The 15,329-nt window shown below is 34.3% G+C and overlaps 1 protein-coding gene across 1 annotated transcript in view; it reads left to right on the top strand.

Annotated features, from left to right (window-relative positions):
* LOC106467066 (chitin biosynthesis protein CHS5-like) overlaps nucleotides 1-15,329 on the top strand; it is a 50,125-nt gene that overhangs the window by 2,904 nt on the left and 31,892 nt on the right. The window contains exon 2 of the mRNA XM_013927380.1: nucleotides 10,041-10,354. Within this exon, the coding sequence (XP_013782834.1) occupies nucleotides 10,041-10,354 (314 nt within the window). The remainder of the gene's footprint in view (nucleotides 1-10,040; nucleotides 10,355-15,329) is intronic.

Genomic DNA, 15,329 nt, shown 5'->3' with positions numbered 1-15,329 from the left:
ACTAAACTTTACACATTATATAGGCTACACTAACGTGACGTTGAGATGGTTCGTTTAACTATTATACGTGATATACGTTTTTTGGGGAGTGGTTAATGAAAGTGTTCCAAAACGCGACATTAATTTCTTGACGACCTAATATTTCCAATCTCATTTTTTGTCTCAGCTTTAACGGTGTTCTTTTGAAGCCAATACATAATAATGTCGTACATTATTATGTAGATCAAATATATTATGCTGATCGGGCTAGGATACCATTCTGTGGTTATCACAGCTCTCTCTACTGTTCGTTTCTCTGTCTGTTTATTCCTTTAATTTCCTTCCATTGAATTACCACATCTACATTCAATAATAAAGTTTGCAGCCTAAATGAAATTATGGCATTAGTGCCCTCTAGTGGTGGAATTATTTAATAATAAAGTTTGCAGCCTAAATGAAGTTATTCAAATGCTCATTAGTGCCCTCTAGTGGTTGAATCTATAAAATGATGCCTGCGAGAATGAAATATTTTCACACGTTAATGCGTACCCTTTGGCCATGCATATGCTCTATCGTACTTAGGTTTTAAGTCGTTATTTAAGCCTTTTTTATACCACTTCGAAATATAATGATTGTAAAATATATTAAATATGAACTTCAAACGCACACGCTGTTAACAATATTGTCGTATTCCAGGAAATGAGTTAAGACTTAGACAATAGATGGCATGCTAATGCTATTACTTAGCCCACTGTGCATCCACATGGTAACTGACGATTCCTTTATTATACTGATAACAAAATGAAACACCTGCTTAGTTTAAAAAATACAAAAAACGGGTGGTTCAGCGTCAAGTCTTCGGGTTTACGACGCTAATAATCGGGTTTCGATACTCGTGGAGGGCAGATCACAAATAGCTCATTGTGTAGCTTATCAACAAAGAAACCGAGCCAAATAGTTAAAATCCTTCATCTTACTTCGAACTCTAGTAGAAAAAAAAGATATTTCGAGGTTCCAAATATTATATACGGTTCATTGTAACAAGCGAAACATATAAGTATCGTATAGAGCATAAAAAATAACATTCAACAAATTATCACAACGGGTGATCCTTACACTGATTGATTAAAGCTAAGCCTAGAGCTTAGACGAGCGCTCTTCAAATAAGGTTAAGGCTTTATTTGTTTGTTTTATAGCAAAGCTACATTAGGCTATTTGTTGTATCCACCACGGGGAATCTAACCCCGGATTTTACAGGGCAAGTATTTCTCCACCTAGATCATTCACACATTTTCATTTTTTTAGGTTTTATTTATTTAAGTTTTTTATCATTTTAAAAAAAGATATCACTTTAATTAGGTTCTTATAAGTTAAAAATGCTCCATCTAGTGGCTCTATGGTAAGTTATAAAACTAGAAATCGGGTTTTGATATCTGTGGTGGGGACACAAAAAATAGCCTATTATGCAGTTTTTTACTTAACAACCAACAAACAAAGCAATATAAGTTTAAAAAATGTTCATCACGTCTGAAATAAAAAAGAGCGAGAAAACTGATAAGTAAATATAATGAAGTCAATAAACTATTTTGGATGGATATCAAGAAGATCCTGTCGGACAACTGGGATATATTCTCTGTCCATAAGAAGACAAGTAGTTTAAAGATGTGTGGAATGAAAAATGCTTGGAATTACAAAAGCTAATAGGAAAGGAAATGACTGAATCAAGAAGATATAAAAACAGAATATAAAAAAAAAAATGTTAAAGATGAACAGGTCAGCTAGACGGGTAGAAGGCAACAAAGGAGTGGCAGAATGGCGGGAAAAAAAAGAAGATAATGTAAACAAGATGAGTCAGACACAGGGGCATTCAAAGGGGGGTTAAGTAAGGTAACATTTTTTATCTATGTCAAAGCTACTAGGGCTATCTGCCGCCATTTTGATCTACGGATACTCTACTACTCATCGTCCATGTTAAGGAATTGATTGTCACTCTTATAACACAAACATAGCTTAAAGGGCCGGAAATATTTTATGGTATCGCACGGATTCGAACGCGGGTCGTCATCTTCGAAATCTAAGCTCTACCACAAGGACAACTTACGCCCTAATGAAAGATAACGACTAATAGCCAATAAGTTTAATACAGCTGCAGTATCATTATTGCCTATTGCTAGGTTTAAAATATCAATTTTACAGAATAGGCTAAAATAGGCTTAGTTTTATTAGTTTTAAAAACTCCAGTGGCTCATTGTGCGGACTTGTTACGCTAAAAATCCGATTTCGATATCAATAGTTGTCACGATACAGACAGCCCATTGTGTAGCTTTGTGCTTAATAACAACCACTCCAAACATGCCTTTTATCCCCCTAGCGGCTCAGCGGTAAGTCTCGGACTTACGACACACGATACCAGCGGTTGGCACAGCACAGACAGCCCATTGTGTAGCTTTGTGCTTAATAACAACCACTCCAAACATGCCTTTTATCCCCCTAGCGGCTCAGCGGTAAGTCTCGGACTTACGACACACGATACCAGCGGTTGGCACGATACAGATAGCTCATTGTGTAGCTTTGCGCTTAACTACAAACAAACAAAGTTAAATAACTTAAAGTGATAAAAAAAATCAGTTACTAACTCCAGAATCTTCAATAAGTCAGCAAGTTAATGAAGAAGCCTATCTCGAAACATAGGAGTAAAAAAAAAGATCTGAAAATAAATCCATTCTCGTTCCACTATTTGATTAAAGTGTCCTGTTTCTATCAATGTGTTTTAACAGTAAATACCATAGATTTTAAAGCGTGTTATAAAAATCCAGGTTCTTTGAACGCTTCTTTGGCTGAAGAGTTGACTACAGCGTAGTATCGATTTTTACCGTAGTCACGAGACTATTGAAGGTGTTGTTACACGTACTGCTTTAATATACTGATTTTTTTTCTGTATACAGAAACAGCAATCGGTGAATTTAAACGAAAGAACCAGATAAAATAGTTTTGTTTTTGGGTGGTTCTATTTTTCGATATGAATATTTTGATAAATAAAGATAAATTTCATTTAGTGTTAATAACTTTTCACTTCAATTGTTGGGCAATAAACGTAAATCTCGAAGATGTCTGACTTCAATCACGATATTACTATTTATAATTACTATAACCTAGTACGACACACAACTTATAATTGTTATATCCTTCTGTGACACAGGATTTAGCCCGGCATGGCGAGGTGGTTAAGGCGCTCGACTCGCAATCTGAGGGTCGCGGGTTCGAATCCCCGTCACACCGAACATGTTCGCCCTTTCAGCCGTGGGGGCGTTATAATGTGACGGTTAATCCCATTATTCGTTGGTAAAAGAGTAGCCCAAGAGTTGGCGGTGAGTGGTGATGACTAGCTGACTTCCCTCTAGTCTTACACTGCTAAATTAGGGACGGTTAGCGCAGATAGCCCTCGTGAAGCTTTGTGCGAAATTCAAAAAACAAACAAACACAGGATTTGTAATTCCTATATCCTTGTGCGGCACAAAATTTCAAGTTACTGTGTACTAGAACGACATACAATTTACAATTACTATATCTTAATACTATACAGTATGTATGATTAATATATCCTAATACTATACAGTATGTATGTATGTCCTAGTACGACATACAATTTACAATTACTATATCCTAATACTATACAGTATGTATAATTAATATATCCTAATACTATACAGTATGTATGTCCTAGTACGACATACAATTTACAATTACTATATCTTAATACTATACAGTATGTATGTTCTAGAACGACATACAATTTACAATTACTATATCCTAATACTATACAGTATGTATAATTAATATATCCTAGTACGTCGAGGGCAACATTGAAAGTAAACATATAATTGCATGCAAAATAAAACGCAGCAATAGATTCATACTTATTCTTATTTATATAATTATTATTTGAATATAAACTCTAAATAAAATTTAACGCTTGCGAAATATTTTGAACTGGCAGAACAAAAATTTGGATTCAAAGAGTTTTACACTCGACGTGCTTTTCAACAGAAATGATTAAAATAGTATTATCTTAAGCCTTGCGCGTTCCAGCATGTCGGGCTAAGAAGTGCGATTAATCACAAATATAATGGATGTTAAAATAACTCCAAGTAATGAGGATTTATGAAATACTTAGGATTCCTCAAAAGTTCTGAAGAATTCCTACGAAATCAATAGTCCCTTAGAGACTGGCACGTGAAGCTTCGTCTTTACCAAGCCCTAAATTCCGGTCTGGTTTCTGTCCTGTTTCGTTAATATACTCATCAACTGTAATGCAACTAGATGGTTTTCCTACGGAATGGTTCTGTTGGAAAACCTCTGATGCGTTAGTTCTTCCAATACATGCTCTCTAAATGTTCGTTGTCTGATTACATTCTCTCTCACGTGTATCCTTAATAATGTACAACTTAAATAATCTGGTTTGGTTTGAATTTCCCGCAAAATTACATGAGGAGTATCTGCGATAACCTTCCCTAATTTAGCAGTGATAGACTACAAGGAAGGCAGCTAGTCAACATTGTTGAAGAGATAGACTAAAAGGAAGGTAGCTAGTCAACATTGTTGAAGAGATAGACTACAAGGAAGGCAGCTAGTCAACATTGTTGAAGAGATAGACTACAATGAAGGTAGCTAGATTATTGTTGAGAGAGAAAGAGAACCAGTGTCATATTGTTGAAAGAGAGATAACCAATCTCATATTGTTGAAAGAGAAAGAGAACCAGTCTCGTATTGTTGAAAGAGAAAGAGAACAAGTCTCATATTGTTGAAAGAGAAAGAGAACCAGTCTCATATTGTTGAAAGAGAAAGAGAACCAGTCTCATATTGTTGAAAGAGAAAGAGAACCAGTCTCGTATTGTTGAAAGAGAAAGAGAACCATTCTCATATTGTTGAAAGAGAAAGAGAACCAGTCTCGTATTGTTGAGAGAGAAAGAGAACCAGTCTCATATTGTTGAAAGAGAATGAAAGAAAGGAGAAAAATGAAACGGTGCTGGCTTACAAGAAAAGCGATTTAAATATTTAGTATTTGCAGTATAATATAGTTTGTGAATCATCCCGTAGACTTACAAACTTTTGTGAATAAAACTTATGATTCTCATCCTGGCTCTAGTGAGTTCAGCTACTGAATAAAATGATAATTTTTGAAAATGTAATTATCATGTATGTTTTCTGTAGCCGCTTACAAATACCTGAACAGGAAAGCGTATTTATCGTATTGTATTGTATTCAACAGAGACCATTTTTCAAAGCTCATCAGTAAGAAGTGGTAATTGATTGGTTTCATTTCTCCTTTGATATCAGTTAATAAAAAATAAGGACAAAAAGACATTTCAGTGCACAGTGATTTGATCCTTCTGCCATTTCAAAATATCTTTAATGAAGTTTATGATATTAATTGAGAATGTCGTAACGTCTGGCCTTACCAATTTTCGAAATGATATAGCTCATCAAATCATTTCTGATCTTACTAGTTAGCTAATTACTTTTGGCTTAAATAATTCCGCTAAATTTAATGGCTTTCGTTCTTTTCAAACAAATTATTTGAAGCTATTTAAGTTTGTCCTGATATTTAAGAATATCTCGCTTACTACACTTTTCTTATCAAACCTAAGTCGTTTCTCTTGTTTTGCTTGTCATTGTTGTGAAACAATTTCCACTTTCAACCAGATCTCTGTAAAATGTTTAAAAAAACAACCATAATCCTGTTTCTTAGACACAAAGCTACACTATGGGCTATCTGTGCTGTGCCCATCACGGGAATCGAATTCAAGTAAAACACGGTGAAAAATGAGTAACCCAGTAAAACGTCTAAACCAAAAATAAAAAAAAGGTAAGATACACAGTATCGTGTGTCTGTATGTTTAACATCTATGTTTGTTCCCTGACCACGTGTACCATCAAGGGATTTGTACAATCAGGCATCAACTAAACTGTTTGTGAATTTTTGTTTCTCAAAAGACTCTGTAGAACTGAAAAGGACACATGGAAGTGTCGAAACTATTTCACAGACTTTGTACAAATATTTTATTGTTAAAATGTGTTTTTTTTCTCTTTACAATGTGACAAATGCTGGACGTCTTTTAAAGTGATTGTTTGTTGTTAACTGCAAACCTATACACTCAGCTGTCTGTACTCTGTCCTTCTCTGGTATCAAAAATGGTTTTTAGCCGCGGCTGAACGGCTCATTGACCTGAGTTTGTTTTTTGTTTGTCAAGTACAAAGTTTTAGCTCATAACTCTTGACCTATTTGACATATAATCATAGTTTTGGACTCAAAAGGTCAAACCCTTTCGATTGATGTATTTGACTAAGCCCAAGGTCTCATAGATTAATTTATTCCAATCCTGCCTAAAATAATTTCAATTTGAGAGTAGGCTGGTAGAGATCCTGATCAGTAATAAAATCGAATCAAGTATCCACGCGCCCCACGCAGGTCGCGTAGATTAATCTAAACTAATCCTGTTTAAAAGAATTTAAAGTGCCGCAGCTATTTACGATGGTTTTTTTTTTCGCTATTCATAAAGGAATTCATCGGATTTTTTTTTTCCAATTCGCATGACGTAATTTAATGAAAACAACATTCATGGTAGTAAACATAGAATGGGGGTGAATAATCAATCACACCTTTCTCTCAGTATTCATTAAAATGTAACATGTGTAACATCAATGAATGTCTTCTTGTTTATTTTAAGTTTGTTCCAGGTGATGTGTTTGTATATTGTTCACTCTTGATCCATCTTGTTGGTCCTTGTTGAATATTTTTCACTCTTGATCCATCTTGTTGTTCTTGTTGAATATTGTTCACTCTTAATCCATCTTGTTGAATATTGTTCACTCTTGATCCATCTTACTGAATATTGTTCACTCTTGATCCATCTTATTGAACATTGTTCACTCTTGATCCATCTTCTTGGTTCTTGTTGAATATTTTTCACTCTTGATCCATCTTGTTGTTCTCGTTGAATATTGTTCACTCTTAACCCATCTTGTTGAATATTGTTCCCTCTTGATCCATCTTGTTGGTTCTTATTGAATATTGTTCACTCTTGATCCATCTTGTAGAATATTGTTCACTCTTGATCCATCTTATTGAATATTGTTCACTCTTGATCCATCTTGTTGAATATTGTTCACTCTTGAGCCATCTTGTTGATGGATCAAGAGTGAACAATATTCAACAAGATGGATCAAGAGTGAACAATATTCAACAAGATGGATCAAGAGTGAACAATATTCTTGTTGAATATTGTTCACTCTTGATCCATCTTGTTGATTCCATTTTCTTATATATGACCATTAACTTCTGATGAAATTTGGTTACCTACATATATCAGAACTAAAAATCCGGTATTGAATACATTGTTTCATGATAGGAACCAAAACTGGGTATTGTTAAAACCCTACATCACACTGCATAACGCCTCTGTAACGCAGACAGAAGTCTATCATTTGAAAAATGACATTTATTTGAGAGTTTAGGCACATAGATATATATAATAACCGTCCAAGAAATGTTTCAAATATTATTAATGATTCGTCAGTTTGTTTAAAAAATATTAATCCACTTGGTAGGGGGAGTTCTGGTATTTTCTATTCATTGAAATGCAATGGTAACATCAAACATTATAGACATGATGCCATATTCTATGTACGTAATAGAGGTCACTGATTAATCTTCTTTAATCCTATTCACCTGGTAATCGGAGTAAACCTCAACTTCTGTTTTAAAACGACGTGTGCCGCATCATTTTTTGGTGGGGTTCCTTGAAGTTCGTGCTTTGTCTTCGTAAAAACATCATTTGGGTGATATCTATAACCATTTTTCCTAGAAAAAGTAAAAAAAGAAATTACTAAATAGTATTCGACCACTATTAATATGTTTGTTGTGTCTCAGCTGATTTGATGAGCTCTGGTATTGAGCGAAATGCGTCGTAGGCAATGGATATGGCGGACGAAGTTGGTTGAAATACTCTCATTCTCGGAAAGACTCTAAGAGAACAAATAAAGATCGTACTTTAAAAGAATATAAAAAGCCTAATTACTATTATATTTCAAAAAATCGTTTATTGTTGAATATTTCTCTACGTAGATTGTTTCTGAGGTATTCCTAAACTTGATGGAATAAACATTGAGCCATTTATTATTATAGTATGTCCGGTTTCTTTTTAAAAACCTTTGTAATAGTCCAGCACTACGTCTGGTTCCTCTTTAAAACACTCATCCATCAAACTTTGTAATAGTCCAGCACTACGTCTGGTTCCTCTTTAAAACACTCATCCTTCAAACTTTGTAATAGTCCAGCACTACGTCTGGTTCCTCTTTAAAACACTCATCCTTCAAACTTTGTAATAGTCCAGCACTACGTCTGGTTCCTCTTTAAAACACTCATCCTTCAAACTTTGTAATAGTCCAGCACTACGTCTGGTTCCTCTTTAAAACACTCATCCATCAAACTTTGTAGTAGTCCAGCACTACGTCTGGTTCCTCTTTAAAACACTCATCCATCAAACTTTGTAATAGTCCAGCATTACGTCTGGTTCCTCTTTAAAACACTCATTCTTCAAACTTTGTAATAGTCTAAGAAATACCAAAAATACGATAAAATTAATTGAATTTAAACATTTATTTCATTGAAAAAAAAGAATTTCTTGAACTGTTCTCAAACTGAATTAAGACAGAGTACATAAATGTCACGAGTTTCAAAATACAAACACTAAACAGATTATAAAATTTCAAGCTAAAAAACCGAGCAGCGCTAACTTCCAGATGTCTCGTTTCAAAATTCAAGAGTTCGATTTGATAGATGAACAGTTAGTGTAATTCGTGTATGCATTTTTCCACCCTCATCGTTTATCTAATAGACTCTGTAGTGCACGAGGAAAAGAAAATGCCTGTTATGCTTGTGAATGGGTGTGGAAATGGAAAACACAAACAAGTCCTTCAAACCATGTCGATAAAGAGAAAAGTTCCAAACGCTCATGTTGAGTTAGTAATAATATTCGGGGACAAACCTTATGTTTACGGATCGCTAACTTCTACTGTCAAAAAACGATAGTTCTAGCTGTGAGTGGATATACGTTTGTACCCGCAATTCGTTTATTTATTTTTTTTAGCGAATACTCTGATTTTTTTTTCTCTCTGTTGTCGCCCCTTTTTTTCCCCCTTCCTTTAACTGTAGTCGTGAAGAACGTTTTCTTGAAATATTATCAAAGAAAACTCTCGTTTTAGCTACAGTAAGAGTTCGAAAATAAAAACAAAAAAAGGAAGATAAAGAATAAGAAATAAGATATAAAGTGAAAGGCAGCTTAGCGATAGCCATCGAAATTGTTAGTGTTTTTGGATTGAGCCACCGATAAACTGTTCTAGAAAGAATCTCAGTTAAAAATAAGAACAACGTCCCTTATCTCTCAAATATCTGTACTGAGTTTGATATGAACCAGCTCTTATCTTTTAAATTCCTTATTGTAGCACCTTTGTCGTCTTGGTCAATTTTCTCTCTACGTTGTTATTCTTTACGAAATTCCATTTCGTCAGAACAGTCAGAAAGTTTAAAGAAGTGGAGAATTAGGGTTAAGTAGAAAATAAATAAAAGAGAATTAGGGTTAAGCTAGAAGGAAATAAAAGCGAATTAGGGTTAAGTGGAGAAGTCAAGTTATGTGGAAGTATCTGGATTAAGAATGTCTAGACACGTTCAAAAAATATTAGTAACAAATCATTATGTCTTTTGGTCACGTATGAGAAAAAAAAAAATATATATAGATATAAGAAGCGTCAGCTCCGAGGGTGTTGGAGCCCCTCTAACATTTCTTGATTTGAATTCTGCTTAGCAACCTAAAGATATACAAAAATAAATTTGGCTCTAATACTTTAACTTCATTGACCATTAATTGTAGAATGATCAATTTTCACATGACGTAAGAGAACTTTTTATCTTTGCTTGAGTTAAACATTATGGGTAACTGTTGATCAATTTTTTTTAATCATTTCAATACTTGAAATAAATATAAATATGTTACATGTAAAAGTGACCAGTCTCTTGAAGACTGTAACCAGTCTCTTGAAGACTGTAACCAGTCTCTTGAAGACTGTAACCAGTCACTTGAAGACTGTAACCAGTCTCTTGAAGACTGTAACCAGTCACTTGAAGACTGTAACCAGTCCCTTGAAGACTGTAACCAGTCACTTGAAGACTGTAACCAGTCCCTTGAAGACTGTGACCAGTCTCTTGAAGACTGTAACCAGTCACTTGAAGACTGTAACCAGTCCCTTGAAGACTGTAACCAGTCGCTTGAAGACTGTAACATGTCCCTTGAAAACTGTAACCAGTCACTTGAAGACTGTAATTTGTTATTAATTATTGATAAAGACCCATTAAAATATGCATAAAAACAGTAATGTAATATTGAATAAGACGAGACATGGTGTGATATCGATGCTATTAAATACCTACCAATGAAACTCCAGGAAAGAATATTTTTAGTTGAAAACCCGACGTTTTGGCTTACGCTTATGTAAACGGTTACAGCGCCACAGCCAAAAGTACAAACTAAAATTTGAATTATTAAGCCTAACTGAAAAGAACACATTGCAATAATAAATCTCATGGCACAACGATGGAAGTTTCACGAGGTAACAAATTGTTTCATAACAATATTAAAATGGTTTAATTGTTTAAAGAAGGGAATTAAAATTACTGTTAAAATTAAAACGGAAATTCATATATTTACAAGCATAAACTTATATACACACACACGCGCACACTGAATGTAATTGAAAATATAAACTATTGTTTATAAAGGCCAAAACTTGACTGGTGTATGTTCTTATGGAATAGTATGAATACCTATTTCATTCTCCAGCTGCTTTGGGTATGCGACCATAGAACGGATATGTAATGGAATAAGCATATGTACACGTGAATTGGGTCGGAATTATTATTTCATTATATTACGTACTGCTGCCTAGGGCACGTAAACAGCTTTTGCCACTCATCATTGTGTTCGCGAATTCTTATCTGTTACAATACGCCACAATTTGCTTATCATGGCTGGGGTACGACTTATTGCAGGTCTCTTTCTGGATGGTGCTGGTGCCCCAAGTTGATCCACACTCCTTTGTTTTCCAGTGCTTTTAAACAAAAGGGATATCCCCCGTCTTGTAAATTATATATATGCTCAATCTGAATACATGCTTATGATCTCACTGTATAAATAATTCGTATCGGAAATGACTATTACATACCCCTCCTAAAAGTGATCACATTTTGATGGCGTCACGCTACCTACATAGTGGTGAACAATGTCAAAATGTAGTTCTGATAAAAGCCGTTCCACTGCAGCTCTATGTCGACTGTTTTACATAAGTTGTTTTAATATAGCCTACTTAACCCTCTGTATATAAATTAAAATCGAGAACATATGATTTCTTAAACATCAGTTTAAACTGCGCAGAATTTCTTTAAGTCCATTGATTTTTGCAAAACACTTTTTAGATATTATTAATTCTGCACGAACAACTACATTTTAGGAGCTTTTTTTCTCAGATTTTAGAACAATTGATATCTATTCCCGATTTCTTAAAGTTCTTTGTTTTTCTAATTCAGTTTTTCTTTAGTTCTCTATTAGAAATGTTTACGTGGAACTTGTTTGGTCTTGCGTGATGATTTTCGGTACATTTTTTAAAGACCAACAGTGATCAAAAAAATAAATATTTTTTTTTGTTAATTTTAATATCTGTATCACAAGCGAAATGTTTCCGTTGATTGTGCACTGTGTGGAACACATCAAGGGGTCTGATAAATTCAGGTAAACACGTGATTTTATTTTTCGATCGCATCCATATCTCTTATTCCAAAACGAGGCTCACGTGTTGTGACGTCACAGTTACGGTAGCTGTACACTTTTGTGCAGTATTTGATGGGAAAGCGCCGGTGATATGCACAATATCAAATTTTTTTTTTTGGTTTTTGGAATTTCCCTCCAAGCTACGCGAGGGCTATCTGCGCTAGCCATCCCTAATTTGGCAATGATAGACTAAAAACAGCTAGTCAACACCACCCACTACCAATTCTTTCGTTACTCTTTTATCAACGAAAAGTGAGATCGACCGTAATATTATAACCCCCTCATGGCTGAAAAGGCGAACATGCTCGGCTCCAGGATTCGAGCCCGCGACCAGCAGCTTGCGAGTAAAGCGCCCTCCCTACCAGCTCATGCCAGGCCGCAAAAAATAAGTGTAATAAATAGTATTATGTATAGCGTTGCCAACAGGGGTCGCTCTAGTGGCTTCGTTGTTTTATCGAACAAGTGTAATGTTGCTCATTAAATCTCGGCGATTTGCAAAAAATGAAATAAAATTTCACCAAAACAGAAAATCCTAATCATGCTATAATAACGATGAACAATGAGCGTAATAAACAGTATTATATCATCGAATTAACAGAAAATTTTGTTGTTTTTTTGTCGCTAGTGTTCTTTAAGCATAAAATTAATGCGTTTTTTATTTTAATTTTTCAATACGGTTTTTAGTTTCCACGTCTTTTTAAGAGGAGACGCTGATTGGGTAAAATCAAAAAGGTCTTATTATGCTTATAAATGTATGAATTTTCGTTTTTAAGTTAATATTCTTTTTCTTTCTCTTCTATAAATGATTAGTAAATAGTTAAGCCTTTTTCGTGTTATGATAAAAAATAGAAACAGTTTATCATCATCTCGTTTAATGTTGATTTCAGGTCTCAAATAGAGACTGAGCAAACTTTTATATGGAGGATCTGTTCATCATTGGTCCTTGGACAGCAAGGACAGATTTATAAACTACAAGATTTTCGGTCCTTAAATCTAAAAACGACAGTGAGAGACTATTAGGTTTAAATAAACTCTTTCAATTGATTTTGGACAATTAAAAAAATATTTACCTCATATAGAGTAAACAGAGAATGCTTAGATACTTCAAATATATCTAACGTACTAACGTTTTATTTATTTAAAATAATTACAAAGTATTCTACCAATAACACAGATAGAAGAGTCATTCTTACATCAAAACTATTTTATGTTATTGAACTATTTAAGTACGTACTAAATAAGTTTCGTTTAAGAAGCTAGGAAGGAAGCTTAGAGTACGAAACTACATATCTGTGAATGACTTTTTGTGGTATATTTTACATTTGAACTGACCATTATTATTATTATTATTGATCAAAGTGTCAAAAAAAGTATATGATCTTCTTGATGTTCTACTCTAAACTTTATCCTGCTGTGTCTACTGTTCAATTATTGAAGACATTGAGAAACTTGACCACAGTTCTGAGAGATGGTATAGATGACATCAACATATCAACGACAGACATTGGGAAACTTGACCACAGTTCTGAAAGATGGTATAGATGACATCAACATATCAACGACAGACATTGGAAAACTTGACCACAGTTCTGAAAGATGATATAGATGACATACAACATATCAACGACAGACATTGGAAACTTGACCACAGTTCTGAAAGATGGTATAGATGACATCAACATACCAACGACAGACATTGGGAAACTTGATCACAGTTCTGAAAGAAGATATAGATGACATCAACGACAGTAAAGACGTTTAAACTGTGGTGGGCAATTTTCCAAGCTCCGTTTTTCACAAAAACACAAGAAAAGATTGGCCAAAGATGATGCCAATCTCGAAACCTTGGAAACACCATTAATCTGACCATAAAGCTTGGGATTCTTTATCTGCGAAGTTGGTTCACGTTGTTAGAAACATTGCTGTAACTCAAGCTAGTACTTAGCTGTGAGGTTTCTTCTAAAGGTATATTTAAATGTAATGATTCTACACGAAAGCTAGCGTAGTGTGCTTTGCTATCAAACTTCAACTGTTGTGTTACAGACCCAACTAAAGCAGGGTTGAGGTTTCCATGTTAAAAGTCCCAATGAACACTGTCTTTCATTAACAACGTTATCTTTCTTAAAGTTAAAAAAATATTTTTGCAGCCTGGCTTTATTTTATCGGTAATATCATTATGCAGTTTTAAATATTTAGTAAAGTCACTTAAAACATCCTCAGCTTTCTTTAAATAATCATTTTTATTTAATATCATAATGTTATTCCCCTTATCAGAGTCCTCCGGTAGGACGTCGGTAGGTTTTACGGACTTACAACGCTAAAATCTGGGGTTCGAGTCCCCGGGGTGGACACAGCAGATAGCCCAGTGTATCTTTGCTCTGAAATCAAACAAACAAATCCTTATCAGACTTAGAAATCATAATACTCTCATTTTTAATTTTTTTTTTTAATTTTAAATTCTTCATGGAATTTTTATATTTTTTTTATAGTTATTAAACCAATAACTCAAAATATCTTAAATGTGTGCAAAATAAACTTCAACCTTACACTTACCATGAGCTGACACTTGTTTCTCAAAAATAACATCATCAGGATACTCTTTATTTGAACTTTTACCACACAAGTACCTCAAGTTATTTAAATTAACCAGTTCTTGTTTTTCTTTTGATAAAAATTGTATTGTTTTGTGATTCAATAAAAGTTTTTAAGTTTATAAAATCTAAAAGTCCAACTGGTTTTTCCAATAATTTATCTTCTTCCTTTTGAATCTAGGCCCGGCATGGCCAGGTGGTTAAAGCGCTCGACTCGCAATCATGGTCGCCCTTTCAGCCGTGGGGGCGTTAAAAAGTTGCGGTCAATCCCACTATTCGTTGGTAAAAGAGTAGCCCAAGAGTTGGCGGTGGGTGATGGTGATTAGCTTCCTTACACTGCTGAATTAGGGACGACTAGCGCAGATAGCCCTCGTTTAGCAGTTGCGCGAACTCCATACCAAACAAACTATTTGAATCCACCCCACCCCCATTATTATTAATTATCCCAACTTCATTGAAACTAAAATTTTGATGTTGAATCTCGAGCAGAAGAAGACAGTCATCAAGAACAAATTAGAAATAAAAAATATATTTCCTTATTAAAAATAACCACAATTTTTAGACTAGTATTACATGGTGAATCACAGAAAATGTGAAATTCTGACATCCTATTAACTAGTTTGATACTCAATTATAATCAATAATTTTAAAAAGTTAACGGGACAAAAAAAGGGGGGATTCGATATCGATTTTCCACTAAACCAAAAAAAAAACCACTAGAGTTATATTAGCAACGTATAATACACATAAAAGAAGTCTTAACGACGAAACTTGTGGCGTCATAGATCTTACGTTTTTTAAAGAGGTTTTTTTATTCCTTTCACAGGATCTTGTTCATTAGAGTCTTGTTGCAACGTCAATACTTGTTAAAAGAAATATC

Source organism: Limulus polyphemus, unplaced genomic scaffold (assembly GCF_000517525.1).
Source record: "Limulus polyphemus unplaced genomic scaffold, Limulus_polyphemus-2.1.2 Scaffold2475, whole genome shotgun sequence".
In the NCBI taxonomy this organism is placed as follows: domain Eukaryota; kingdom Metazoa; phylum Arthropoda; class Merostomata; order Xiphosura; family Limulidae; genus Limulus; species Limulus polyphemus.
The sequence above is the reverse complement of the archived record's forward strand: the minus strand, read 5'-3'. Positions and strand labels throughout refer to the sequence as shown.